General features: G+C 42.2%; 1 protein-coding gene across 1 annotated transcript in view; it reads left to right on the forward strand.

The window, feature by feature from the left end:
• COL6A5 (collagen type VI alpha 5 chain) overlaps positions 1 to 25,610 on the forward strand; it is an 81,610-nt gene that overhangs the window by 20,696 nt on the left and 35,304 nt on the right. Inside the window, exons 8-28 of the mRNA XM_008153260.3 lie at positions 907 to 1,247; positions 1,360 to 1,441; positions 3,574 to 3,716; positions 4,319 to 4,411; positions 6,366 to 6,419; positions 8,171 to 8,242; positions 8,581 to 8,607; positions 8,713 to 8,757; positions 8,848 to 8,901; positions 10,585 to 10,647; positions 11,315 to 11,380; positions 11,777 to 11,830; positions 15,185 to 15,220; positions 15,641 to 15,703; positions 17,303 to 17,365; positions 18,636 to 18,698; positions 20,221 to 20,283; positions 20,801 to 20,851; positions 20,973 to 21,008; positions 23,045 to 23,107; positions 24,165 to 24,227. Coding sequence (XP_008151482.2) covers positions 907 to 1,247; positions 1,360 to 1,441; positions 3,574 to 3,716; positions 4,319 to 4,411; positions 6,366 to 6,419; positions 8,171 to 8,242; positions 8,581 to 8,607; positions 8,713 to 8,757; positions 8,848 to 8,901; positions 10,585 to 10,647; positions 11,315 to 11,380; positions 11,777 to 11,830; positions 15,185 to 15,220; positions 15,641 to 15,703; positions 17,303 to 17,365; positions 18,636 to 18,698; positions 20,221 to 20,283; positions 20,801 to 20,851; positions 20,973 to 21,008; positions 23,045 to 23,107; positions 24,165 to 24,227 — 1,595 coding nt within the window. The remainder of the gene's footprint in view (positions 1 to 906; positions 1,248 to 1,359; positions 1,442 to 3,573; positions 3,717 to 4,318; positions 4,412 to 6,365; positions 6,420 to 8,170; positions 8,243 to 8,580; positions 8,608 to 8,712; positions 8,758 to 8,847; positions 8,902 to 10,584; positions 10,648 to 11,314; positions 11,381 to 11,776; positions 11,831 to 15,184; positions 15,221 to 15,640; positions 15,704 to 17,302; positions 17,366 to 18,635; positions 18,699 to 20,220; positions 20,284 to 20,800; positions 20,852 to 20,972; positions 21,009 to 23,044; positions 23,108 to 24,164; positions 24,228 to 25,610) is intronic.

A 25,610-nucleotide genomic window follows, 5' to 3' on the forward strand; every position in this document is an offset into this window, starting at 1 on the left:
ATTTGCAGACATTCCTCAGAATGCTTCCATTTCTAGAGTTATGGTTGAAAACACTTCTTTCACATACTGTGTCGTCTTTCCAAGCTCTCCAGACCTTTTACGTCCTATTTGGATGCTCTACTAGAGGCAGATTATAGTGATGGAGAGAGCAGTGGACCTGGAATCAGAAAGCCAGGGTTCTAACTCTGGTTAGTAGCAGTGACCTCCATGAATTGCTATCTCCTTCTGTGTACAATGAGCAGGTGGACAGGGCCAGTGGTGATCAAATGGCATCTGAATTGTGTTTGCCCTGTCCAGTGTCAACAACTTGTTAAATATTTGACAGCTTTTAAAAATAACTTTTAATTAAAAATTTTAAAATTAAAATCTGCATTTTAATTTACATTAATAATGTAGATTTCAGGCTTTCCTTTGAAAAAATCAGATCATCTGACAACACTGAGCCTCATTTCCCACATGGCTACTCTCAGTTGGAGCTGAACAGTGAACAGATGGGTCATTGCTCTCCATTCATTTTCTTCACTCTCTGCCCACTTGACTCATTTACATTACATTACCCAACCTGGCCTTTGAGTTTGTAACATCTGGAATCAATAATCCCCAAGGAAAATTCAAATATTTAATATGTGATGATAATATGAGTCATAATATGTCGTCATTACGAGAAGAAAATGTGCGAGTACGCACACACACAAAGGCAGCCCTGAGAATAAGACTGAACCATGATTGGAGCCTCAAATAGTATTGGAACTTGTGTTAGAGGAAACACAGGTGTTACATGCTGATCTTCCTTCTTAGATACTAGAGACCCTCCAGCCCTGGGCCATGACCATTCTCTTTTTCTGCCCTATCTGCCCTTCCTTGCTTTCTGCTCATTAATCTGACTTTGTTTCCCTTGGTCTCCAGATTGCGTTGTGGACATAGTGGTTGGGTTTGACATGTCCACTCACCTGCCTGGGCATCCATTGTTCCTTGGCCACCCCCGGCTGGAATCATACCTCCCAGGCATCTTAGGAGACATCACTTCCATCAGGGGGGTGAGCTGTGGGGCAGGCGCAAAGACACACGTGAATGTGGCCTTTAAGGTGAACAATGATCAAGCATTCCCTGCCAAGTTCCAAATCTACCAGGAACCAATATTTGAAAACCTGCTGCAAGTCACCGTCAATGGGCCAACTCATCTGAATGCACAGTTCTTGCAGAGGCTGTGGGACACGTTTGAGGATAAATCTGCATCCCGCGGACAGGTATCCCTGTCGCAGTCTATCTCCCATCTCAGCATGCTCTCCTATGTTTCTCCCTCCCAATTACATATTTCATTTTCACATTCTCCTATTCTCTGCTTTCTTCTTTCTCTAGGTGCTACTCATCTTTTCAGATGGTCTTGGGAGTGAAAGCATCACTATGCTTGAAAACCAATCAGACAGTCTTAGAGAAGCAGGTACGTACTGAGTTGAAAATTTAAATGATTAAGCATGTAATGTGCTGATAAATCTCTATCCTATTTAGGTACTCTAGATCTTGGGATCCGTCCAGCCATTTGTAGAAGATGCTGTGGTGTTGGTGCCTTGCCCAAACCCCCTTGACCTGCCCACACACTCACCCCCCAAATACTGTAGATGCTGTGGCCAAATCCCTACATCTATGACCTCCCACAAATGTGGGCCCTTGACTGACCTGAACCATAACCTGATGCTTAGAAGGAAGGTGCAATTGTACCACATCCCACCTGAGTGTGGAAAGGTGGCAGTCATTGATATAGGGATGCAAAAGCCCAAGGCCAAGTCTGATACACTTTATTTTTCTTATGAATCAGGCCAAGGTGAAGCCTTTACTAAGACAAATCCTTGCTTACAACTTCCCCTTCCCTTTCTGCATTCTCTCTCCCTCAGTAGACCACATACACACACATTCCTCTCTCAAATTCTGCTTCTAGAAAACCTGACCTAAGACATTGCCTATTACTTTTGATTTTCCATGTGAAAGATCACAACATGGATTTTGTAAAGCACTTCTCCCTGTACAGTCCCTGTCCATGTCATAGTTTCAGGCTGAACTGGAAGCTAAATGCAGAAGCTGAGAGTAATGTGCAGTGACAGAGGTTCCACTGATTGTTGGATGGGGTACATGGTTGGAGATTGGCTTCTGGGTTCAGCTTCCATGGGCAACCTCCCTAGAGGCCACAATATGTCTTGCTTTACTGGTGGATTGTGTCTCCCTCCCTTCTCAGATCCCTTCAACACCTTCCCACTGATCTTACAATATCAAATTCCTTAGTATGGCCCATGATGCTTTGTAGGATCTGGTCCTGCTTCCCATGCCAGCTTCCCCTCATTCCTCACACTCAAGTGTCCCAAGCATACAGAATCTTTTCTATTTGTCCTCCAATGTCCTTCACAGCCCCATCTTCTCAGTCTTTGCATATACTCTTTTCTTTTGTCTAGAACTTTTCCCACACTCAGGCTCCCACCCCCATCTTCTCTCCACCTTCCATCTCTAGTACTTTTTCTTGATCAACTTCCATTCATTTTTTTAGGATCAGCTTAGATATCAGTTCTTTGCAGAAACCTTCCATGACCTTCCAAAAATGAGTTAGGAACTTCTCATTTAGGCTTCCATAGCACGCTGGCATTCCCTCTCAGAGCACTTGTCATTTCTCAGAGCAACTATCTGATTCTTGTCCACTTCTTCCAGTAGATCATACCTCTTGTATCTCTGGTAAAATGATTAGTGCATACAAGGCTTCTAATAAGCAAATATTTGTCTAATGAAAGGATGAATAGAGTAAATGAACTAGTGAAGTAGTTAAAAAGTGAATGAGTGAATAAATGAATAAATGAACTCCCGGGTATGACCAAGAGTTCAGCTGATACTGAATAATTGTGGGCTTTCCGCAGGCTCTCAGGGCCTAGGCTCCCAAGGGTGTTTGGCAATGGAGATGACTTGAGAACTATCATTAATTTATATTCAGTCAAATTCAGAAATACTCGGGAGATGAACAAGAACTTTGCCCTTTCTTTTTCTTTTTTTCTTTTTTTTAATATATTTTATTGATTTTTTACAGAGAGGAAGAGAGAGGGATAGAGAGTTAGAAACATCGATGAGAGAGAAACATCGATCAGCTGCCTCTTGCACACCCCCTAATGGGGATGTGCCCGCAACCAAGGTACATGCCCTTGACCGGAATCGAACCTGGGACCCTTGAGTCCGCAGGCTGACGCTCTATCCACTGAGCCAAACCGGTTTCGGCCCTTTCTTAAAAATTACTTTCAAATGCATACGAATTGCATTAAAATTGGTGGTGAGATTTCAAGAGTTTTCTGTTAGTGTTTTTCTGTAGATTTGTAAATAGTTTCTCTTGCATACTTTCTCTTGGGAAATTTCATCCTGGAGTTGGGGAGCTGTGAGTACCTAGCCTGCTGTTGCATTCTTAATATGTCAAGAGACCTGCCTCCTCTTAGGTTTTCCATCCTTTCTTATTCTTTGAATAATGTTCACTGAGTGGCTTTTCTTCTTCTTTTTTTTTGTGTGAGCAATTCCTTTGGTTTTATATCTGTCATTTTTACTGCATAGGTCTTGATGCTTTGCTGGTAGTGTCCCTGAACACAACTGCTCATGACGATTTCTCCAGCTTTGAATTTGGAAAAGGATTTGATTACAGGACTCACCTGACCATTGGAAATAGAGACCTTGGCAAAATGCTATCACAGTATCTGGTGAGTTTTTGAACAACAACAACAACAACAAAATCCAGTTATTCAAAATACAATAGGAACAAAATTTGAATTTTGATGAGTCTTTCCAAAGACTGCCTTGTTTGCCCTAAATTCAGTACATGGCCTTTAGTATATAAAAAAGTGTGAAATTTTTACAGAGTGCTGAATTTTTGTTCTTACATGCATTTTTATCCTTTGTTATTTAACCAAATGAATGCATAGGGAACTAGAAAACCAACCAATCCCTAATCAAATAAGAAACACCACCAACACTTTATGCTACAGAAAGCCCCCAAAACGGGAGACTCAGCTAGGAACCAACCAGTCTTGTGCAAACTTGGCGTGTGACCAGCTATGTGGTGGGCTCCTTCTATAAATAGAGGTCACTTCCTTGGAGAGGGTATGTTGCCAATGCAGTTGCTGCTAATCCGGTACCTTCTCTATCTAAAGTGTTCAGTCAAAAAGCACCTCTTAGCCTCTGTGGCCCCTCTCCCAAAGAGCATGAACTTGTAGGTGGTGGATTTTGATTTGTGTGAAGACAGTTCTTATGTAATGAAGTTTGTGACACTTGTTGCTCACTCAAGTCTGCTTTTTTTTTTTAGGGAAACATTGCAGAGAGGACGTGCTGCTGTACACTTTGCAAGTGTCCAGGGACTCCAGGACCTCATGGGACCCGAGGACTGCAAGGCTTGAAGGTGTCATTCAGATGAAACTATTTAACTTAATGGGCCTTGGTTTGGTGTGGGTGGGACTAAGACTGAATGGTTGAATTTGCAACCCTCATTTGATGCCGATATCATGGTCCCTGGGCATCTGTGTGACATCTGTGGTGTAGGAGCCAGTTCAGAAGAGCCTACTTTTGATGCTGCTATTAGGAATAACCCCCCTTTCTTTTATACGTCCTTGGTGATATTGCTTTGTGATGTTGTAATTTATACTTTTTACCCACTTCAGACATTTTGAAAGGTGGCCATTTGTATGTCTTCTTGGAAGAAGTGTCTGTTCAGTCCTCTGCCCATTTTTAAATTGGGTTGTTTGATTTTTGTTGTTGTTGAGTTGTATGAATTCTTGATATATTTTGAACATTAGCTACTTATCAGAAGTATTATTTGTAAATATCTTCTCCCATTCCGTTACAGAACCATATATTATATGTGGGATGAAAAACCGAAAGCAACACATGAACAAACAAATAAAAAGCTTATAAACACAGACAACCATATGGTAGTTACTAGAGAGGAAAGGAAGTTGGGGAAGGGAGGAAAGGGTAAAGGGAGTCAAATATAGGATGATGGAAGGAGACTTGACTTTGGGTGTTGAACATACAAAGCAATATACAGATGATGTATTATAGAGTTGTACACTTGAAACATATAATCTTATTAACCAGTGTCACCCAATAAATTTAATAAAAATTTTTAAAAGGTGGCATGAGGTGTTAAAATAATGGGGAAAGTTGTACTTCATCAGCAATGGAATGTAATTGAACTGCTAAAAGAGCATAGCATTGCAGATGAATAGCCCTTTAGAAAATGAATTACAAAAGATCAATTGCATAACAATAGCATAGATAAGTATATTATGGTATTTTCATTCAATGAAATGCTCCAAAGTATTGAAAATAAATGGGCTGCATGAACAAATTTTACAAGCACAGTAATGGCCAAAAAAAGCAAAATGGAATACATATGGTATGATTCCATTTATAAGATATTTGAATACAGGCAAAACTAACCTATAGTGTCTAAGGATGAATGAGTAGTAGAGAATAAAAAGGACAAGGAGGTATTTTTATAAAAGTCAGAAGTGTTCTCCCTGGGGTGGGGGTGGGAATGGTTTGTGATTGGGATGGGCACTGTGTCTGGGTACCATCTATATCCTCCTTTTTGGCCTAGGGAGTGGCTATACAGATGTTTACTTTATAATAATTAAGCTGTGACCTTGACATTTTATTTACTTCTATGCACTTTTTCAAGTGGGTTTTAAATATTACAATTAAGAGCGTCCGGTTTGTTCTATTTTAAGAGATCGAATACAATGCTTGTTCCTGAGTCCAGCATTGCCCATGCTTGTTGTGGAAGGATAATTTATCTTGGACATTTTACCAGTTATATTTTGTTTAGCAGTTTCCTCTCTCGTTACTTTGCTCAGGTCAGTTATACTGAGCAGAGAGCTAGGGCCTGTGTTTGAGGAGGAGGAAAGAAAACCTCGGTTGACATCCTTGCCACAAGTAAGCCATGAGGTAGTTAAACCATATATGTAACCTCTTGCTTGGGAGAAGTGCTTATTCTTCCTTGAGCTCTCAGAAAAGCAGAACATAAAATGATCTGTTTGGAAATCTTACTCATTTGCCTGCTAAAAGAGGTGCGGTCGCCACCACTCTCCTTGGTGCAAATCTCTGAGTCACAGGACTAGCCTGGACACCCAGCACTGCAGAAGAATTCCAAACGTCAGTCTCTGATAGCATCAGGAGGACCACCTTCTGCAGAGACTTTCCCTCATGATTGTAGGACTCTCCCCAGACTCACAGCCACACCTGAGAAAACTACAACCACGTTGGAGGGACGGACTAACTAAAATGCCCAATGATTGCACAAGTTCGAATTGATGGAAGATGGCTAAAATTTATTTTTCTTTCTTTCCTCTCAGGGTTCTCTAGGTCTAAAAGGCACCAGAGGACACAGGGGAGAGGATGGAGACCATGTAAGTTTTTGTGACTCATCTTCCCTTGTTCCCCCTCACACACACATACTTATTGATTTTGTGTTTTATAGAAAGCTTTATTTTCCTACAGAAGAGGTGGTGAGGTTTTTTGTTTATAGTATATATTCTTTATAGTTTTGAGGGAAATGGGTGGTAGCTTCCCTTTTCCTTTTTCCTTGTCTGAATCACAAGGCCCTTGTGAAACCTATTTGTGGGGGAGTGAGCAAGCTCACCTACGTGTTTTGTTTTTATTCTTTATTTTATCAGTAGCAGGGAGGTATGCTCCTCCCTACTCCCACCTGGAAAAGGAAGCAGGCAGAGCACCCCCCCCCCCCAAGGTGTGGAATCCTGGTTACATGGTTCACAGGGGTTTTCAAATCTCAGTCGTTGACCCTAAAATCAGAATTCTCATTTGGTTCATCCGTCACATTTTGAAAATGGATTTGGAGGAACTGCAACCACATGGGTGGCTCCATTTGGGGTGGGAAAAGTTCAGGAAGCATCCAGCCTGCTTGTCCATCCCCTTAGAGTGAAGGCCAGCAAGTTAGGATTACAAGCACAATCTCCAGAGTCAGACATCAAAGGCTGACCTAGATGTGAAGCCTTAACAAGATGCTTAACTTCTTGACCTTCAGTCTCCTCATCCATAAACATCTGTACATTCCTCTAAGAGTGTAGTTTACACAATGAACACTTAGGGGAGCACTCGAAGTCACTCACCATGTACCTGCGGAGAGGCCTTGGAGCCCACCCAGTCGGCATGGAGGGACTGGAGTGTGGGGACTCACGTCATGCTACTGCCTGGCTGTGAGCCCACAGCTGGCTGAGACTCCAGGCAATGGGAAGCCGGAACATTTCAGCACTTCTCAGCAAGCTGTGGCCATGCGCCAGGCCTCCTGCTTTACTGGGAGTAATCCTCAGAATAAAGAAAGCAAAGAGGGGGAGAGGAAAATCATTTCTCCTCTCACCTACCAGGAAGGAGAGAATTAAGCTCATTGTTAAAAAATTATGTATCCATATAAGCAAAACTTTAGCACCTGCTCTGCACCCAGATTTGAGCCAGGCACAAGGGGCACATGGAGAAGGAGACAGTCGGAGGTCCCTGCCTGCAAGGAACACAACACTGTTCTTCTTGAGATTCATTTCACTGTAGCATTTACCTGCATTTAAATATTTCCCAGGGAAAGCAGGGTTGGTGGGAGATGCATGTGTCATTGACCTTGAGTGTTCTTCCTATGTGGCTCGTCAGACTTTGGGAATCTTTAACCTGGTGGGATTTCCCATGAGCACTGGCTCAGAGTAGTGTCTCTTCCCATCGACTGCTTCTACGCAGCTCCAGTCCCCTGGCACCGACGTGCTTCTGTACCATCAGCCATGCTGACTTTTCCATGGTAGCATTAAACCCTGGACAAGAGGTCAGGACCAACGTGGGTTACCACATGTTTGGAACATGGCTGAAAGTGAGGCGGCTTCCGAACCTTTAGCTGTGCCGTGTGATGAGGCAGTGAAGCGGCTGAGCTCACCCTCTACCTCTGTGTGATCTTGGATCTGGAAGGAAGCCCTGAAGGTTGACAGGAAAAATGTTTAAATAGAGGGGGGAAAACAGAGTTAAACGAATGAGTTGGGGGGAGGATTCGTTTGCCTAGATCTCAGAGTGCCCATGAGCTCTAGCTTCACTCTCAAAAAGTAAACTGCTGGCAGCTTCAGGCATAAGAATCACTTTGGATACCTGTTTGGGTACCTTCTCTTAGGGAATGCGAGGAGAAACTGGACCCGCAGGAGATAAAGGGATCGCAGGATGTCCAGGGCAGTGGGGTCAAAAGGTAAGGCTCTGTTGGAATGTTATTTTAAGTTCTCCCCAACATCCCCACCTTCTGTCCTCCTTTCCTTCCTTCTCTTGTTTTCTGCCTTTCATGCCCCTCCCCCACTCTTCCCCTTTCTCCAATTACATGTTAGTTTCCTCACCCGCAGATTATTTACATTTGTAATCTCAAGAGTTTTGTAAATTCCACCTACAACCTCTTTGTGGTTATGGAGCCAAAAGCAACTAAAGAAATACACAATCATTGTCTTTAGAGGGGCAGCCCCTTCCCGCTCCAACAGTCTAGGAATTCCTGTGCTGTCTTTGCTGTGTTGCTGACAGGTGTTGTGTCTTTTACAGGGAGTCAGAGGATTGCCTGGATCTAAGGTACTGTAGTTTCTTCTCAAATTGCATGTCCTCGCGGGATGAGTTTCCTGATATGCATGTGGCAGGGATCTCCTTTTCTGATTGCGGCCCGTCATTGTTTCTCAGGGAGAACTGGGAGAAGATGGAATCGATGGTCTCGATGGGGAGGAGGTAAGCCATTTTTCTTCAGGTACCATAAAACCAGCATGAGGCTGATATATTTTTTTCAATGGAAATTTTGTTTTCCGTGTCTTCTTTTAGGGCTCTCATGGATTTCCTGGAAAAAAGGGAGAAAAAGGTGACCCAGGATCTCAGGTAACACTCTTCAATCTATCAGAGCAGGAGAACTTAGTGACAGAGACAGTCTTAATTGCTGTGTGTCAGCGGTTATTAGGGATAAAATCGACAGCTGACTTAACTACATAATGAAGGCTTGTTACCACGGAAGAGGTGCTGCAATCAGTTTGGAACAAGTGGGTAACTATGTAATTTTCAAGAATTTCCCATTAGAAATCTCAAGGCATGCGAGATGCTCTATGGGCCTGTTTTTCAGAAGTCTGCAAATGAATGCTTTCGCCTGTCAGCAGCTTTCATGTTCTCTTCATTGCATCGGGGGGGGGGGGGGGGAGGAAAGCAAGAGAAAAAGCAAAATTACTTTGGTGACTTTGGTATAGCAAATCACAGTGAAACTTTTATTTTAGATTCATTTCAAAAGTTAATACTTTTTAAAAATTTAAATTCATTTCATGAATTAATACATGCTTACTTGGTTCCAAGCAGCTCTGCTTTTATGTCCTGATACATTTATTTATCAAATATTTTTGAATACCTGGGGTGTGCCAGGCACTGAGTTATGCACCGAACAATCAGAAATGAACCACCCTGTCCTTGTCCTCAGGATTCTGCAGTGTAGTTGGGGAGACAGACATATCAATAGCTAATGGCAACACAGAATGTGCTTGGGGCCGTGTTGCAGGCATCTACATGGGAGCCCAGAGAAGGATCCTCACTCAGCAGGGTGGGGTAGAAGTTCAGGAAGTCTCCCTGGAGGAAATGGTTCCTGAGCTGAAGATGAATAGAAATTAGCAAGACATGGAGGAAGGGCATTCCAGACAGAGGGAACAGCGTAAGCAAAGACCCGGAGGCTTGGGGACACTGCAGTTGTTCTGCCTGGTAGGAGTATTAGAGTAGAGGTAGAGGGTGGTCAGGTTCAAGAGGTGCTGGGAAGAGAGCGGGAAGGCACTGGTGAGCCATGAGGAGGAGTTGGGCTTTTAACCATTGGGGAATAGGGAGCCTTTGAAAGATTTTAAGCGGGGAGATCATAATTGATTTGCAGGTTAGAAATATTACTTGGCAGTAGTCTGGAGGCTATGTTGGATACTAGGCAAAGATAAGAGGCAAATCTGTAACAATCAAGATGAGAACTGATGAAGCCTCAAGTAAAGGAATGGCAGTGAGAACAGAAACAGAACATATTAATCAAGAGATGGCAGAGCCTAGACTGGAGTGGACACCTATGTGCAAAGTTTAGGGAAACGCTCCTTATGCACAGAGTGAGTGCTTCCCTAAATTTTGCACCATAGGTGACTTGCTTATTTCATCCTAGTCCTGACTCCGGGACATAAGATATCCAGATCTAGGTGACTAGAGGGGAAGGAAATTTGGGGTCAGTCCAAATGCCTATAAGGATCCTGGCTTGGGCAAGTTCAGTTGGAAAAAAAGTGAGTTTGAGTTAAGAACGGAACATCCCTGTAGAGGTCTACTGTTGGCAACTTAATTATAGATGCCAGAAGTTGCTAGACTGGCTGGGATGTTCAATACAGTACCCAGGAGCAATATGTAACCATTAAATTCACATTAATTAAAGTGGTAAGGAACATGGATCATTTTATCTGATTGATTTCCGCCCCTCCAAACACACACAGCACTTGACATTTTAATAATATTATGAAACCTCCTACAAGCTAACTCGGAAACTCATTTTATTTTATTTTTCAGGGCAGCCCAGGTGCCAGAGGCCCCCCTGGAGAGTATGGGGAGAAGGGCTTCCCAGGGGATCCTGTAAGTTACTAGGGCCCCGGTGGCTCTGAATTAACTTGTTCCACAGTTGTTTCCTTTCCCTGTGTCTCCTGCTGGCCCGTAGGCAACAGCTTGTCTTGGGAGTCGGGGAGGTAGGTTGACAGAGGCTATTTGTTTGGGAGAAATCTGATTGGGGCTGACTACGTACAAAATTCAAAACTGGGAACTAAAGTCCCACTTTATTCATCCCTATGTAGGTTGAGATGTTCAAGTTCTTTTGGAGGGGAAATCCCCATAGTTTTGCTTATTGGGCTTCTACTCGCATAGATTCCCTATTTGTGGAGTTGATTCCAGGGGAATCTTATTACACAACTGAGGGAGTGGCAGAAGCATGTTGGACTAGTGCATCAGTGAAGCTGCCAACACAGAGAGAGAAAATTCACATGGCTTCAGCATGCACTCTAATGATTTGTTATTTACTGCCACGCACCCTTCAAACTTGGGGGACTATTACTTTCACTTTTTCAAACATCTATGAGATTCAAATATGGAGGATTTTCTCACACCTCTCATCATTAACCCGAGTAACCCAAGTTTCTCACATCACACTCCTCATCACTTAACCCAAGTTTTTGTACCATTTTGAAAAAAATAGAAAGCTGATTTTTTTTTTTTTTAATTCTGAAATTCTTTTTAAATCTTCCTCTAGGGTAATCCAGGACAAAACAGTAACATCAAAGGACAGAAGGGCTCTGAAGGACAACAAGGAAGACAAGTAATTGATCTGTTTTACTTATAGGAGTTGATTAAGTATGTTATTTTAATAAAGTCCAAGTGAATTAGTAAACTATGTAATCCATCTAGAATTGAACAAACCCCCTGAGGTTCACATTGAAAAGAGCCATATGTCTGTAGGAGGTTACACTTCTATGGTCAAAATTACTGTGTTTCTGGCAGGCGATATGTAGGGAAACTGGTAGTAGCAATGCATGTTGCTATCTCATTTTCCTCTTGAATGGATATATATCCAATAGTGTTAATATGCAGGAAGAGTCTAGAATGACACTTTTGTTCTTATGTTTTAATAGTGCCTGAGGTTTCGATGCTGATGCCTTTGTAATTTATTTAGCACCTTTCACTTTATGATCTTGGGGTGCTGTTGTATTTCTAGGGTAGAACCGGACAGAAAGGGACACAAGGCAGGCCTAATTCCAGTGGAGACGTGGTGAGTATTTTCATGGACATTTATTTCCCCTCCTGATTGCCTGAAGTTGCCACAGAGGTATTCCAAATATTTGTTACCGCAGAGTCGGCTGATCTGGGGCTGATACATTGACACTATTGACATTTTGGGCCAGATAATTTGTCACGAGAGGCTAGTGCATTAGAGAATATTTCACAGCATTCCTGGTCTCTACCAACTAGATGCCAGTAGCACCTCTCCCCACCCCCAGTTGTGACACCCAATAATGTCTGCAGATATTGCCAAATGTTGGTGGTGGATGGTGAGGGGTCAGATGGGAGCAAAGTTGCTCCTGTTTGAGAATCACTGTGACACAATTCGCTTGCCCCTATCTCCCTCCCAGAAGCCTTTGAATGTCTTTGAAGAGAGTCAGTGACTTAAACACAAAAGCCTTCCTTTAATAGCTTAGTATCCTTGAGCTTCTATATGAATATTAGGAACTGGGTAAACGCTCTTCATATATGGCCGGGGGGAAAGAAGAAACACAGATCATTTCTTCCTGGATGAACCCGAACACTGGCGATTAGTGGCAACCTCAAGGCCCTCGTATAACTTTATAGCATCTCATGTGATATCAAGGCTAAAACAACGATAATAGATTTTCCCTTCTTTTTAAGGAACAGCCTAGAAATCACTTTTATCTTTGTGGACTTCAAAATTAGAAATGGTATTGATAATGTGTGAGAAACCCCTTTATCACACGCTCAGCATGGAGATTCTAAAAAGAGAGTAATGTACACGGTCCTAGATCTGGCCCTGCATTTTATTCAAGTGGGAACAGAAAATACTTGGCTTTCTTTTTTATTACCATCTTGTAATCTCATCACTTAGAAGGCTGTGGCTGATGGCCTTTCTCTCCGGGATAGATAGCAGATAGATGTGTTTTAATTTCCTCTTGCCTTTGTTGATCTTGAATCATAGTTCTTAAGGGAATTGTGCCTAAGGATGACTTAGGCTTCCAGTGCTTCTGGTAAAATTCCTTGGGACTTTGCCCTCTTTTCCACACAAGAGAATTAAAATTAATCAGAAGAAGCAAGAGAGCAGCAAGATGAGCTAAATGCTATAAATTTTAAAGCTAAATATGTATTTTTGTTGGTTTAAGAGAAAATACTTTTAGTTTGAAATAACTTTATAACTGTCACTATCAATCAGGCACTTTTTAAAAAAAGATGGTAGGGCGGTGGGGGGCGGCGGGGGAGGTGGATTACTACTTGGATGCACTAGCTGATTACTCTAAGTCAGCCATTTTCAACCAATGTGCGGCAAGGATTTTTAAAACATGCAATACCTGGTCGTTTAGTGAGGGGCACTGACTTCTTTTCCCTTAGATTGACAAAAAATGACAAAAAAAAAAAAAAAAAAAAGACAACAGCCAAAACAATAGCCATTAGGTATGAATGCAGTCTTAAACTGTAAATATATAGGTCCTATAATAGAGTTGCATCTTAATGATCACATTGCATAGTAAGGTTGCATCTGATTGGTTACTTCTTGGTACCAGAAATTCTTATATGTATGTATAGGCACCTGATTTTTTAAAAAGTCACTTTGGAGCAAAACGGGTAATTACTATTAGTATTTTATTTTTGCAAATGAATAAAAATTATACCTATTTTTTGTCAGATCGGCAAAAAATGTATTTTTTGGTATACTGCAGAATTTTAGTAATTAGTTTATATGTGCCATGAGATGGAAAAGGATGAAAATTGCTGCTCTGAGTCACTCCCAGGACAGGAGGTTCTCAGCCTCCTTCCCCCATCTTCATTCACTTCCCCACCCATCTCCACCTTTGCACCCTCTTTTCTCCCAAATTAAATAAGGCAATGTGGATATAAAACAAGACCAAGCTTTTCTACCCTCTCCCCACCTTTCCAGTGAAGGTCACAATTCCCTATGAGGGTCAGAGAATCTTAAGTGGATGATAAATCCTAAAGACACAAACCATCCTAAGTCATTGCCTCCTGCTGACACAATTTCAACTTATGTCAGTTAATTGTTGCACTGGCTGTTGAAAAAAAATTAATGTACTGAGAACCAGAGCATTTAAAATAATATTTCAGGTCCACTGCCTTTTGCCTGTCACACACATAATGCTTATTATAATAGTATGGATTTATACTTCTATAGCATCTATTTTAGGCCAGATCCTGATCATATTACTTTCAAGTATTAATTCATTTAAATCCTCATAATAATTCTGTGAGGTAGATACTATTATTATGTCCAGTTTACAGATAAGAAAAGTCAAGGAACCTTGGGCAGCTTGCCCAGGACGAAGATAGGTAGTAGGTGTTAGACCAAGGTTAGAACTGAGACTGTCACACTCCTGGATCTGGGCTCCTAACCACCCTGGGTAAAGTTTATTGTGCAAATCCTCTGTGTCACACAGGCTTTAAAGGGCAGGCTGAGCTCATGGCTGCCTTCTAAGGACACAGATGAATGAATGAACGAACTAATGAATGAAATTTTTTAAAGTATTGTTTTGTACCTAAAGTAATCATAGTTGTTGATCACAACAAAGGAAGTTGATGGTTGAGTTGTGTCCGCAGCTCTCTCAAAGAGGCAGGGGTGGTAGGTGAGGAGGAGAGAGTATGGATCTGGTTGCTCTCATGGGAAAAAGAAGTTAGGATCTGGGGCCCCTGAATCCTCTTCCAGCTTGGCTACCCTCTGGGAAGGAGAGGGTGTGGCAAAGACAGCCACTAGGTGGAGAGCCTGAGCTGGCAACGGGAGCCTTTTCTGGAGAGATGCAGACCGATTTCAGCTTCAGAGATCAGCCCGGCTTTTCTCAGATGAACCTGGAGGGGCCATTTGGACCACAACAGGGTAGAACAGACATCATCAATCATTTCCTCCTGGTAGGATTCCATGGAAACAAACCCCAGTGGGCCCAGATGAAGCACTGTATCTAACACTTTGGTACTCTTCCCCCGAGACACACTCAGGGGCCAGGACAGAGAGATGGGGGTGACATAGGTTGTTGTCACACAGGAAGCCTCTGCCGAGCAGACAGGGCTTTGTGGAACTTACGGGAGAGGAAAGATAGAAGACAGGCTCTTCAGGATGGTTTGGTTGTTCAGACAGCCTCCTGGGTAATTGTCAGAGGTTGTCAGCCTGGAGCTGGGTCTATAATGACCTTTGGATCGGTTTGCAATCAATCCCCCAAATATTGATCTGTAACTAAGTGCCTGGCGTGAAAACTCGTCTTTGGAAAGTGCCTCAAGGAAGCCATTACTTTGAGCTGCTTGTTACTCATATGTCTATCAGAGAATGAGGCAGGCTGACTTGCCTCTCAGGAACCTCCATCCGGACACTAACACTTTGCTTTTCCTCCTCCAGGGAAGAGAAGGCCACAGGGGGCCCCAGGGGGTCCCGGTGAGTATCCTTCGCTTACTGTCCTCGGTGGTAGATGAGGCCAAGGAGATGCTCACACGCAAATGCACTGGGGATAGTGAGCATTTGACTAGGGTGTTGTAGGAAGTGCCAGGCATTGGACATGATCCCCACTGACTAGGAAGGGAGAGGGGATCAGTTCAGCTGCCAAGAACAGGACGGGCCAGACCTAAGGCAAAGCCTTCTTCACAGACACTTCATAGGAAAGAGGATGTGTGCAATCCCAAATGCTGTGTCCTTGAATGCTTTTCACGTGCACTGAGAATGACTGAAATAGAGTGAAATTCTCTACCAGAATAAGAAACAACCTTTGTGTACTGTAAGCACTAGGAACTAGGAAGAGATGACCTGTATGGGAACCAGGTGGAGAAAACCTTGACACCGAAAACTCTCATTCTTCAGGGGGAGCCGGGAGATCCTGGACCTGCAGGCGCTCTGGGAGCTGAAGGATTACAAGGCTCACAGGTGTGTTGGAATAGTTTATAAATAAGTGACAAATAATGCTAAGTTGTGCTGGAGGTTAGGGGCGGTCAGGGAGAGGTCAATGGGGGAAAAGAAGACTTATGTAATACCTAAAACAATAAAGAATTTAAATTAAAAAAAAAGTAATGCTGAGTTGTTCTGATGGGAAGAGGGCAGGTCGTTCTGTATAAAAATAAAGAACGAGAAATTTTTAATCTCTTCCCTTCCTCCCCCACGGTACATGTCTCTGGAATTCTACATTTCCCACCATGGCGGGGGGTTTTGCTCCATCTAACCTGCCCCTACATTTGCAGCTCACTGATAAAGGCATGCTTCTGTGCTCACGTGGTACTACGTCTGCGTGGTAGTGATAATGAATTATTAAGACAGTATTGTATTAGTAATCAATATCAGGATCAACAAATTGGTTTTCCTTAACTGAGGTCCTGCAGTCAGACTCCCATGGAAGAAAGTTAGGAATTGGAAGATGTTATTCAACTCACCTAAAGCTAACTCCATAGGGGGTGACAGTGCTTCTAGAACATCACTGAGAGGACTTTATGGGAGCCATTTGTGTGTTTTCTTAGTCTCATCATTATGATATGGGCATTGGAATCAGGACATGGGTGTTTCTCTTTCACATCAGAAGGATGCTAGGGTCATTCCTATTAGGTCTTTCAGGGAAGAGCTTTGTAGCATGTAGGAATTTAGTCACCTTATGGAGTCCACTTTCAGCCTGAACTTATCTGGAAGAGCCTGTGCCAGTGTGTCCATTCTAAGACCTTCCCAAGAATTCATTTTTTCTTCTAGAAAGTTCCAGATTATTAATACTAACCTGGAATTTGGGATTCTCTTGAGTGGTTCTGGGGTCCCCGAACCAAGCCACCAGGTAGCAGATCCTCTAAATTAAATAACCATGGGAGCAACCTAGATCCATCCCCCGGCTTTGTGAGGAGAGGGGTGACTTAGCCTCAGCCACTCCAGAGTCCTTTGGTACTTAGACTGAACCAAACCCAGTGGCTCCAACCACCATCTGCACGGGGCAGCCAGGGCCGCTGTATAGCTGGAGCTTTGATAGTGGGAAACATCACCAGCACCTCTCCTCTCACAGAACCATGTGGGAACCATGCATTTGATGGTAACTATGGCAGAAAATGTGCTTTAATTCCTCTGATGGGTCTGCTGCTAAAACACCCTTCTGTGCTAACTTGAAACAACTCTGGTTTCTACTTTACACATTGAAAGCACTTTGGCCCAGGGACCTGCCCCATAAAAGGAACCATCTGACCATTGCTTGTGTCTTACTTCCTTTTCCCATGGGTTTTATTTCTCTCTTTGGTCTCTTTTCCATTTCTCCCTGTCAGAGAGGGATGAGGGTTTTATACCCAACCTGAGACTTGCTCAATAAGATCTGTACCCCTGAGGCTGGGCCTCCCCTCAGTTCCTCTTTTAAATAATGCTTAACCTCCAGTTAAAAGGCTGCTTGAAGGGTTAGAGCATTGCCTTTCCCTGCTTTAACATGGGGGTGTTTCAGATGCACACTTGAAGAATGTAAGTTCTCATTGACTTCATCGCACTGTGTTTCTTTCGTTACCACAAAAGGGGTCCACTGGGATTCCTGGCAGCAAAGGAGAGAAGGGGAGCCAGGGGCATAAAGGACCTCAGGTGAGTGACTCAGAAACCTTAGTCAGTTGTCTCCAGTCTTTATTTTCCTCTCGCTTTGGGAACCCCTTCATATATAGTTTGTTTTATATTATCTACATAGGGAGTATTTCATTTTTAAAATATATATCTTATTGATTTCAGAGAGGAAGGGAGAGGGAGAGAGAGATAGAAACATCAATGATGAGAATCATCGAAAGGCTGCCTCCTGCACGTCCCCTACTGGGGATCAAGCCCGCAACCCAGGCATGTACCCTGACCGGGAATCAAACCATGACCTCCTGGTTCATAGGTCAATGCTTAACCACTGAGTTATGCTGGCTGGGCAGAAGTATTCCATTTTTTAATTAACTTGGGACAAATTTGCGACAAACTTTTAGCACAGCTCACAATCCTTGTACATAGCTTAGGCACTCCTCTTTCTCCTTCACTGGGTTTTACTTAGAAAGCACAGACCCATTGGATCCGCCTAAGAAAACATTTGGAAGAGTACAAATCTCATTGATTCATGAACATTTCAAAACTGAATACATTAAGTTTTTCTAACTTCTAAAAATTATCAGGGCCATGCAATTCTCCATTGACTGTGGATGTTTGAAATTGCCTCTACAAAGATCCCTTACTACTCACATTTATTTAATACCCAAGTTCAGCTTTGAATTCACGCTCTGAGCCTATTTGGTTCCTGAGTTTCTGACAGTGAGTAATGGGAGTTTGGATGGTGAGGGATTCATACGAAAAATGTTCTGAATCTGTTCAATTCTTCAGCTCAGCTGGTAAGAGTTCAGCAGGCTAGGGATACCAGTGTTTGCTCTGTTATCTTCCCAACATGCTTCTAAAAGACATTTTTGCCCATTTTCAGATTGGGAAACTGAAACACATTCAGCACACCACGTTGTGTGTGTGCGTGGTGCCAGGCACAAACGTGCCGATGACGGTACAGTATCTTGCCCAACAAAACCAGTGCATTACCGCACATTGGCCACACTCAGAAACCGTGTGTGTTGAGTCAAAGGCGCCTTTTCTGTTTCTCTCGTAAGGCCCCATATGGACAGTGGTGTCCTTGCAGATGAAGACTGGTGGTGCTCTAGCCAGGACTATAGCCTGAGTCATCTGGTTTCAGCCCAGATGTCTCTCTCCCTGGGTGGCTGGCTTCCTTGCCACGAAAGCATCCAGGCGCTATTGGAGATGACATGAAGAAAAGCAGGCCTAATCTACTGGGTTTCCTAAGCATTGCTGCAGCGCTCCATTTCTACTTCCCCCTTTTTTCCAGGGTTCTCCTGGACCAGCGGGAGCTGAAGGGAGTGCTGGAAGACCTGGACCTTCGGGGAAAAAAGTTTGTGTTATTTCTTGTAGATTTCAAATACTGAGAGGAAAATTTATTTCTGTTCTTTTCTTGATTTTCATGTTAATTCTTCACATGTTTGAATCCAGACGCCATCAACCACCCACCAGTTTTCTGCTAATAGATCGATGGGATTTTATTTATTTATTTATTTATTTATTTATTTATTTATTTATTTAGAACTTTGGAGGGATGATATTGGTGAATAAGCTTATATAAGTTTTAAGTCCACAATTCTATAATACATCGTCTGTATATTGCATTGTATGCTCACCAAAGTTTAGCCTCCTCCCATCACCATATATTTGACCCATTTATCCCTATTCTCCTCTGACAATAAACAAACAAAACTCATTGAGGCAGACAACAGGATGGTGCTAATACATTCTTTTTCTCCCATTGAGAGGTAACTGCTTACCTCTCCATGAAACTGCCCCATTTCACTAGGAGGGACACAGTGATCTCACCCATCATAAAACAACTTTGAAAACCATGGTGGCAAAGTTGAGCTGAGAGTAGGAGATTGGAAGGGCTGGCGGTGGGCGTGGAGGGAGTGTCAACTCAAGTCTACTTGTGCATGTAGTTCTCAACTCAACATACCTTTTCTGGTCATAATCTTGCCACCCTGCTAAAATCCTTTCAGCAGCTCCCTCCCCTAGGGCCAGCTCAGGGGCCTGGAACCTGGGCAGTCACATGGTGGCCCAGCTTAGAAGGGCCCAAGCTTGGTTTAGTGTTGTGCTGTCCCCCATCTTGAAAGTCTTACTATTTGAACAGAAGCCCTGTGCTTTCATTTTACACTGAGCCCCACAAATTATGTAGCCATTCTTAACTTCCCCAGGGCCCTGAGTAAAATCTCTAGACTTTAGAGTAGCTTAGAAGGCCCTCTGCTGATGGGCCATGTTTAACTCTCAGGCTTCATAATTCCTCTCCCTCCTGCATGCTTGCCCGAGGCTTCTCACCAGTGCCTTCCCTCCACTTGCATTATTCTAGCTCCTCCCTTGACCCTCCTTCCATCTCATCCTTTAAGCCTCAGCATCCATGCTCCTTTTTCAGGTAACTAGCCTCCCAGCCCCACCAATTATAATTTAGATTCCCCTTTTCTTTGATGCCATCGCACCCTGAACTTTATCACACAGGTTTAGAATTGCCTCTCTGTCTCTCTTTCCAACCAGGAGCCCACCTACTATGTTCAATGGTTTATTTTCCACAACAATAAATAACGGTTGGATGGGCAAATGAACGATTTTTCCCTAGAGTAACTTTTCCACTCCTTGCCTTCTCCTTCAGTCCTTCTGTAACCCTGGGAAAGCAGTCCTTGAGTCCAGCTATGGGTTCTGCTGATGTTTTCTGCTTACCTTTGGGAACATCATTATTTGTTCTCTACACCCCACCTCCTCACATAGCATTGAACTCTCCCTGAGAACCCTGTCTCCCATCCAGTGGACAGAGCTTCCTACTCTGGGAGCTAGGTTTGATTTTACCAATCTGAAACTCTTCTTGTCCCATTTACTAGGGAGAACCTGGAATTCCTGGAGATCCTGGGCCAGTGGGGCAACCTGGACAGCAAGGAAAACAGGTAGGAGGTTTCAGGACCCTTGTCCTTCCCCTGTTCCAAGTGCTCAGTTCTGAGGCAAAGAGAAGGGGGCTGGCACCATTTGGAGGAGTGAAGGTATTTCAGCACCTCCTAGGTAGATGTGGGGACATTTCTCCCATCCCCTGCAGCTCTCATTCTATAGCTGATCTGTGAAAGTGAGGCAGAACAGCCAGAGGGAAAGGGGGCATGCAGAGAGGGTTCTGGATAAGTTAGAATGGGCACTTCAATATTCTAACAACCAACAGTGGCCATATAGATGCATGTCACTTGAAAAACATCACTACCCTTTTCTCTCCCATTCTTGTAAAACTCTAGGGCAACAACAAGAAGAGGGGAGTAGGGCCAAGAAATGGGCACCTGCTCCAGTGGCTCCAGCTGTGCCAGGGTCTCAGTACCCCTGGAAGCCCTCAGTGCTTCTCTCCTGACATATAATCTGCCCAGTATAGGATACAGTTAATTTTTAATTTTGAGAAATTGAAATGAATTGATATGTTCACAGGGAGATTATGGCATCCCAGGCTATGGTCATATAGGACGAAAAGGAATACAGGTAAATATGGAAAACAATTATTTCTTTCATTGATGAATCAAACCTACATAATACAAAAAAAAATGATCATACTGCAGAAGTTTTGTGTTGAATTATTTATGTTTTCTGCTGAAAATTATAGGGCGCAAGAGGATTCCCTGGAGATATGGGGCAAAAGGTATTGTGCACATGACCTTTTGAAATTACCATGATCTTTTTAAAAATTTTTTATTTATTTTTATTGTTAAAAGTATTATAGATGTCCCCTTTTCCCCCCCATTAACCCCCTCCATGCTGCTCCCTCCCCCTACCCAGGCCTTCACTAACCTATTGTCTGTGACCATGGGTTATGCATATATGCATACTAGAGGCCTGTTGCATGATATTCTTGCAAGAAAAGGCCTTCCTTCCCCTGGCTTCACTCCCAGTCACCCGGGAGCCGGCAAGTCCCTGCTCCTGGCCCACCTGGGAGCCGGCAAGTAAGTCCTCGCTTCTGTTTGGAGCACTGCTCCTGTAGCTCCCTCCGCTGTCTCCCTCCCCCTCATAGCAGGCATTCCGCCCCTCCTGGCTGCTCCGTGACTGCATATGCAAATTAACCCACCATCTTTGTTGGCTTAATTTGCATACTCACTCTGATTGGCTGTGGGTGTAGTGGAGGTACGGTCAATTTACATGTTTGTCTATTATTAGGCAAGATAAGCATGATCTTAACCTTTTAGTTAAGAATGGAGATAAACTTATGGATCTCAAAGAAACAAACAAAAAAGCAAGGCGGTTGTTTTGCCTGGGCTTCATGAAAAAAGGACTGTATTTATACCTATGAATCTTTAAATTGGAAAAGATTGTCCTGTTCTTCGTTGCCTGATGTCCCTTGTCTGGAAACCCTAACTCTAGGTGTCCTCTCGAGTTTAGTTCTTTGTCCTCTTCTTGATTTCTCTGACTCAGTGATCTCATTCAAAACTTGGGTCTTCAGCTCTGGAAGGTGTGGTTTCAGTTGGTTGGATGTCATCCTATGCACCAAAAGGATCCCCAGTAGGGGGCATGTAGGAGCCAGCGATCCATGTTTCGCTCTCACATCAATGTTTCTCTCCCTTCATCTCTTTCTAATAATCAATAAAAAAAATATATTTAAAAAAAACTGTTGGCTTCAGCTATTGCTATCTGTCCTTCATTTTTGTGGCCTTTATTTCTTCTCACCTGAAAGATTACAATATTCTTCTCATTGGTCTCCTTCCCACTTCTCCCTGCTTCAGTTAATCCCAAACACTACTATCACTTGATTTCCCCCCAGAGCATAGCCTTAATTTTGTTATTCTCCTGATCAAATATCTCCAGAATTCCTCACCATCTACCAGATTGAAACCCATCTCCATGTTCTACAACCAGACACACCCTCCATTTCAATCAGAGTAGTTCGTGTTATATCTGTTTTATACACTGAAATTACATATTAAGATTTTCTTTTTTTTTTAAGTGTCTTGTCTAGAAGAGTGTCTTCCATATAGTTGATGCTCAAATTAAAATTTAGAATATAGATTTTAAAAGGTGTCCAATTAAGCAAATCAAATCAACTCCAGGAAAAAAAGACAATATTTGGATTCTTTTAAAAGTGCTTTTAACTGATGAATTACCAAAAGAGATTCTTTCCTTAGGTAGAGAAGGGTGCAAGAAGGGACTATACAGATAACTGTTAGGACAAGAGTTCTCATTGTGGAGGACCAATTTTCTAATTTACTGAAAAAGGGGGAAAAACAGCTTATTCAATTTGGGGATAAATGTGAAATTAGCACATAGATAAGTAAATGATAAAATTAGTTCTCCCATGGTCAGAGTAAATTTTTTTTTTTACCTTCAACTTTTTGAGAATTGATTCATAAATTTAGGAAGTAATTCACTATTTAGTATTTTATGTAGTCAATGTTCCATATGTTTTACCTAAATTTTGAGCATTTTTCTTAGGTATTTTTATTAACTGAGTAGATAGCCATTATACATATTTATACATAAAAATTTGTATTCTTAGAAAATTTTAAATAGTTTATAGAATATCTAAGTGTATCAATGACTTAGTTCCAAATGATAGAAATTGACTCTTAGTGATTAATGTCTGGTATAGGTATAAGATCAATTAGATTTAATAATTATTGGAGATAATTATTTTTATTCTTTCACAGCAAATATTTCCCATTGATTTTCTTATATCTGAATCTTCAGGGTGAAATTGGCAATCCTGGAATTCCTGGGGAGCCTGGACCCAAAGGATTTAGGGGACTAAGAGTAAGTAGCCTATAATTCCAGAAATAAAAACATGTTTCCTTGAAAACTCTGGCTTTTGTGTTGCAATAATAAATGTGGATTATTGATCCATCCCAAGGACATCTAAAATTGCACTTCCTAGCTGTGTGATCTTCAATACACCTTTTCAGGGTCTCTATTTCTACAATATGAGAGTTGAACTAAATGACACCAAAGGTCATTTTCAGCTCTGAAAGCCTATGGTTCTGTGACTCTGAACTATTATAAAGATTTACAGATTGATATCTGGCTGTTTCAAGGATTGTCTGCGTCATCCAGTCTTCTCTAAGGCACACATTACAGCCCAGAATATTGATCCTATGAGTGGAAATGAAGCTGACATCTTTCCACGGTGTCCCTGAGGGTTTTTTTTTTTTACAATCCCACTACCCATAACCAAGGTCATCTGGGGTATTCATTTTACGGAAAGCTGTTGAGATCTAATTAGTGAAGTGCAGAGTAGAAGGTTATACTTATTTAAAAACAAAATGTTGAGAAAACGTCCTTTCATTTTAAAGTTTGAATGGAATATCAGCAGTCATTATCAGCTGAAAGGGATGCAATTCAACAGATACTTTCCATTGGCTGGATAGATTTCATTAGCTCCATAAACATCACCTTAACGTATGGGAATGACACAGCCCTCCCATTTCCCCTTATGTATGTGGGCAATTATTTTTTGTATTTGATCCTTTGCAGATGAAAGGTTTTTTGTTGTTGTTGTTGTTGTTTTTTTATTAAATCTCTGGGTGCCCTAGTACATTTGCTTTTATTTTTTTTGCACCAATCCTAGTTTATAACTAATTTAGATTTAAATGCACAACTAGTGCCAGAGCAAAGTATGTCCCTAAATGAAGAGGCTAAGAAGGAAATGGATGTTTGCCAATGATTAAGAATGGACATCTGTGTTACAAGTAAGGAATTTACTGGACTTGAATTAGTAGTTGCTTTGTTAAAAATTTATTTTTAATTGTCTTATTAAACTGAGGTCGTCCCCTGGCTAGATGATGTGGAAAATAACACATATTTTCATCTGCAGCTCACTGCAGGTTTGAAAGGTGTAAAGGGATCTCAAGGAACCCACGGCCCCCCTGGACGGAGAGTAAGTATAGCCGTGAGAACTGAGTCACATGTACTACTGGTTTCTAGGATGTAAAATGGAAAGGGCACAGAATTTAAAGTCAGAAGCACTGCGTTCAAGTCCAAATTCTGCTTTTTATTAGCTGTGTGCCCTTTAGCCAGCCACGGAGTCACAGTTTACCTCTAAAACGGAGATGACATATCCTATGCTAACCACCTCAAATGGTAGCTGGGAGGATCACATAATCAAACATATGAACTATAGCCCTAACCGGTTTGGCACAGTGGATAGAGCGTCTGCCTGCAGACTGAAGGGTCCCAGGTTCGATTCCAGTAGAGGGCATGTACCTTGTGGACACATCCCCAGTAGGGGTGTGCAGGAGGCAGCTGATTGATGTTTCTAACTCTCTATCCCTCTCCCTTCCTCTCTGCAAAAATTCAATAAAATATATTAAAAAAACACACATATGAACTATAAAGTTCAATGCAAATATTAGCTGCTACTATTATTATTTTTATTTTTACTGATGTTCTAAAAATAGGGATGGGGTTACATAAGCTTCATAAAGTTTCATCCTGTTGGGCAAGTTGATAGAGTTTCCCCAAACCATTAATATTACCTTCCTGTCCTCAAAATGTAAACTCAGAGATATTTGGAAATATAACTACAACTTTCCACTATGATTCCATCATAAGAGGAATGTCACCTTTGGAAGCATTCCTGGACAGAGTGTAGCACATCTTTCTCTCTCTGATAAATATCTATTTCTCTATTTTAGTCTCACTCATGTTATGGTAAAGATTAATATACATGTCTCTCTCCCCTGATGAGCACAGTCAGTAGTAACTAAATGTTGCCAGCACCTGTGTTTTGTGTAGGAGGCATTGTGTAAGGAGTGAAGAAACTACTTACCTTGTTTTGTGCTTTATGAATATTTTCTGACTACCTGGAGTAGTCTCTTACTTTGGGACTTTATAAGGGAAACAAAAAACATGGGTGTTTTGTAGACGACTGAATCCATAGTAGAATGATAATCAACTACCTATAATGGATACTCTGCTACAATCTTTTATTTCTTTTGTATTAACTGGTAAATATTCTTAGTTGTGTGGGTGAGAATCTAGTCTATGAACCAATCTGGTCCAGTTTGGATTCATCTCTTGTTCAGATTCTGGAGCTCTCATTTTGGGGGGATCCCATATTTTCCTGGTCTTGTGCTTGTTCCTGCTGATCTGGGAGAATGTGGCTTCTTTGTCTCGGGCCCTTGATCCTCAGCCTCTGCCTAAAAACTTGCTCAAATTTACTCTTAAGTCTTTTAGAACATACTCCCCAGAGTTCTAATCTATATTATAAAAGGCCAGTGGCCGTAACACCATAACAACCAAACGACTGGCCACCAGGAGG

This window comes from Eptesicus fuscus, chromosome 18 (assembly GCF_027574615.1).
Source record: "Eptesicus fuscus isolate TK198812 chromosome 18, DD_ASM_mEF_20220401, whole genome shotgun sequence".
Taxonomy (NCBI): Eukaryota; Metazoa; Chordata; class Mammalia; order Chiroptera; family Vespertilionidae; genus Eptesicus; species Eptesicus fuscus.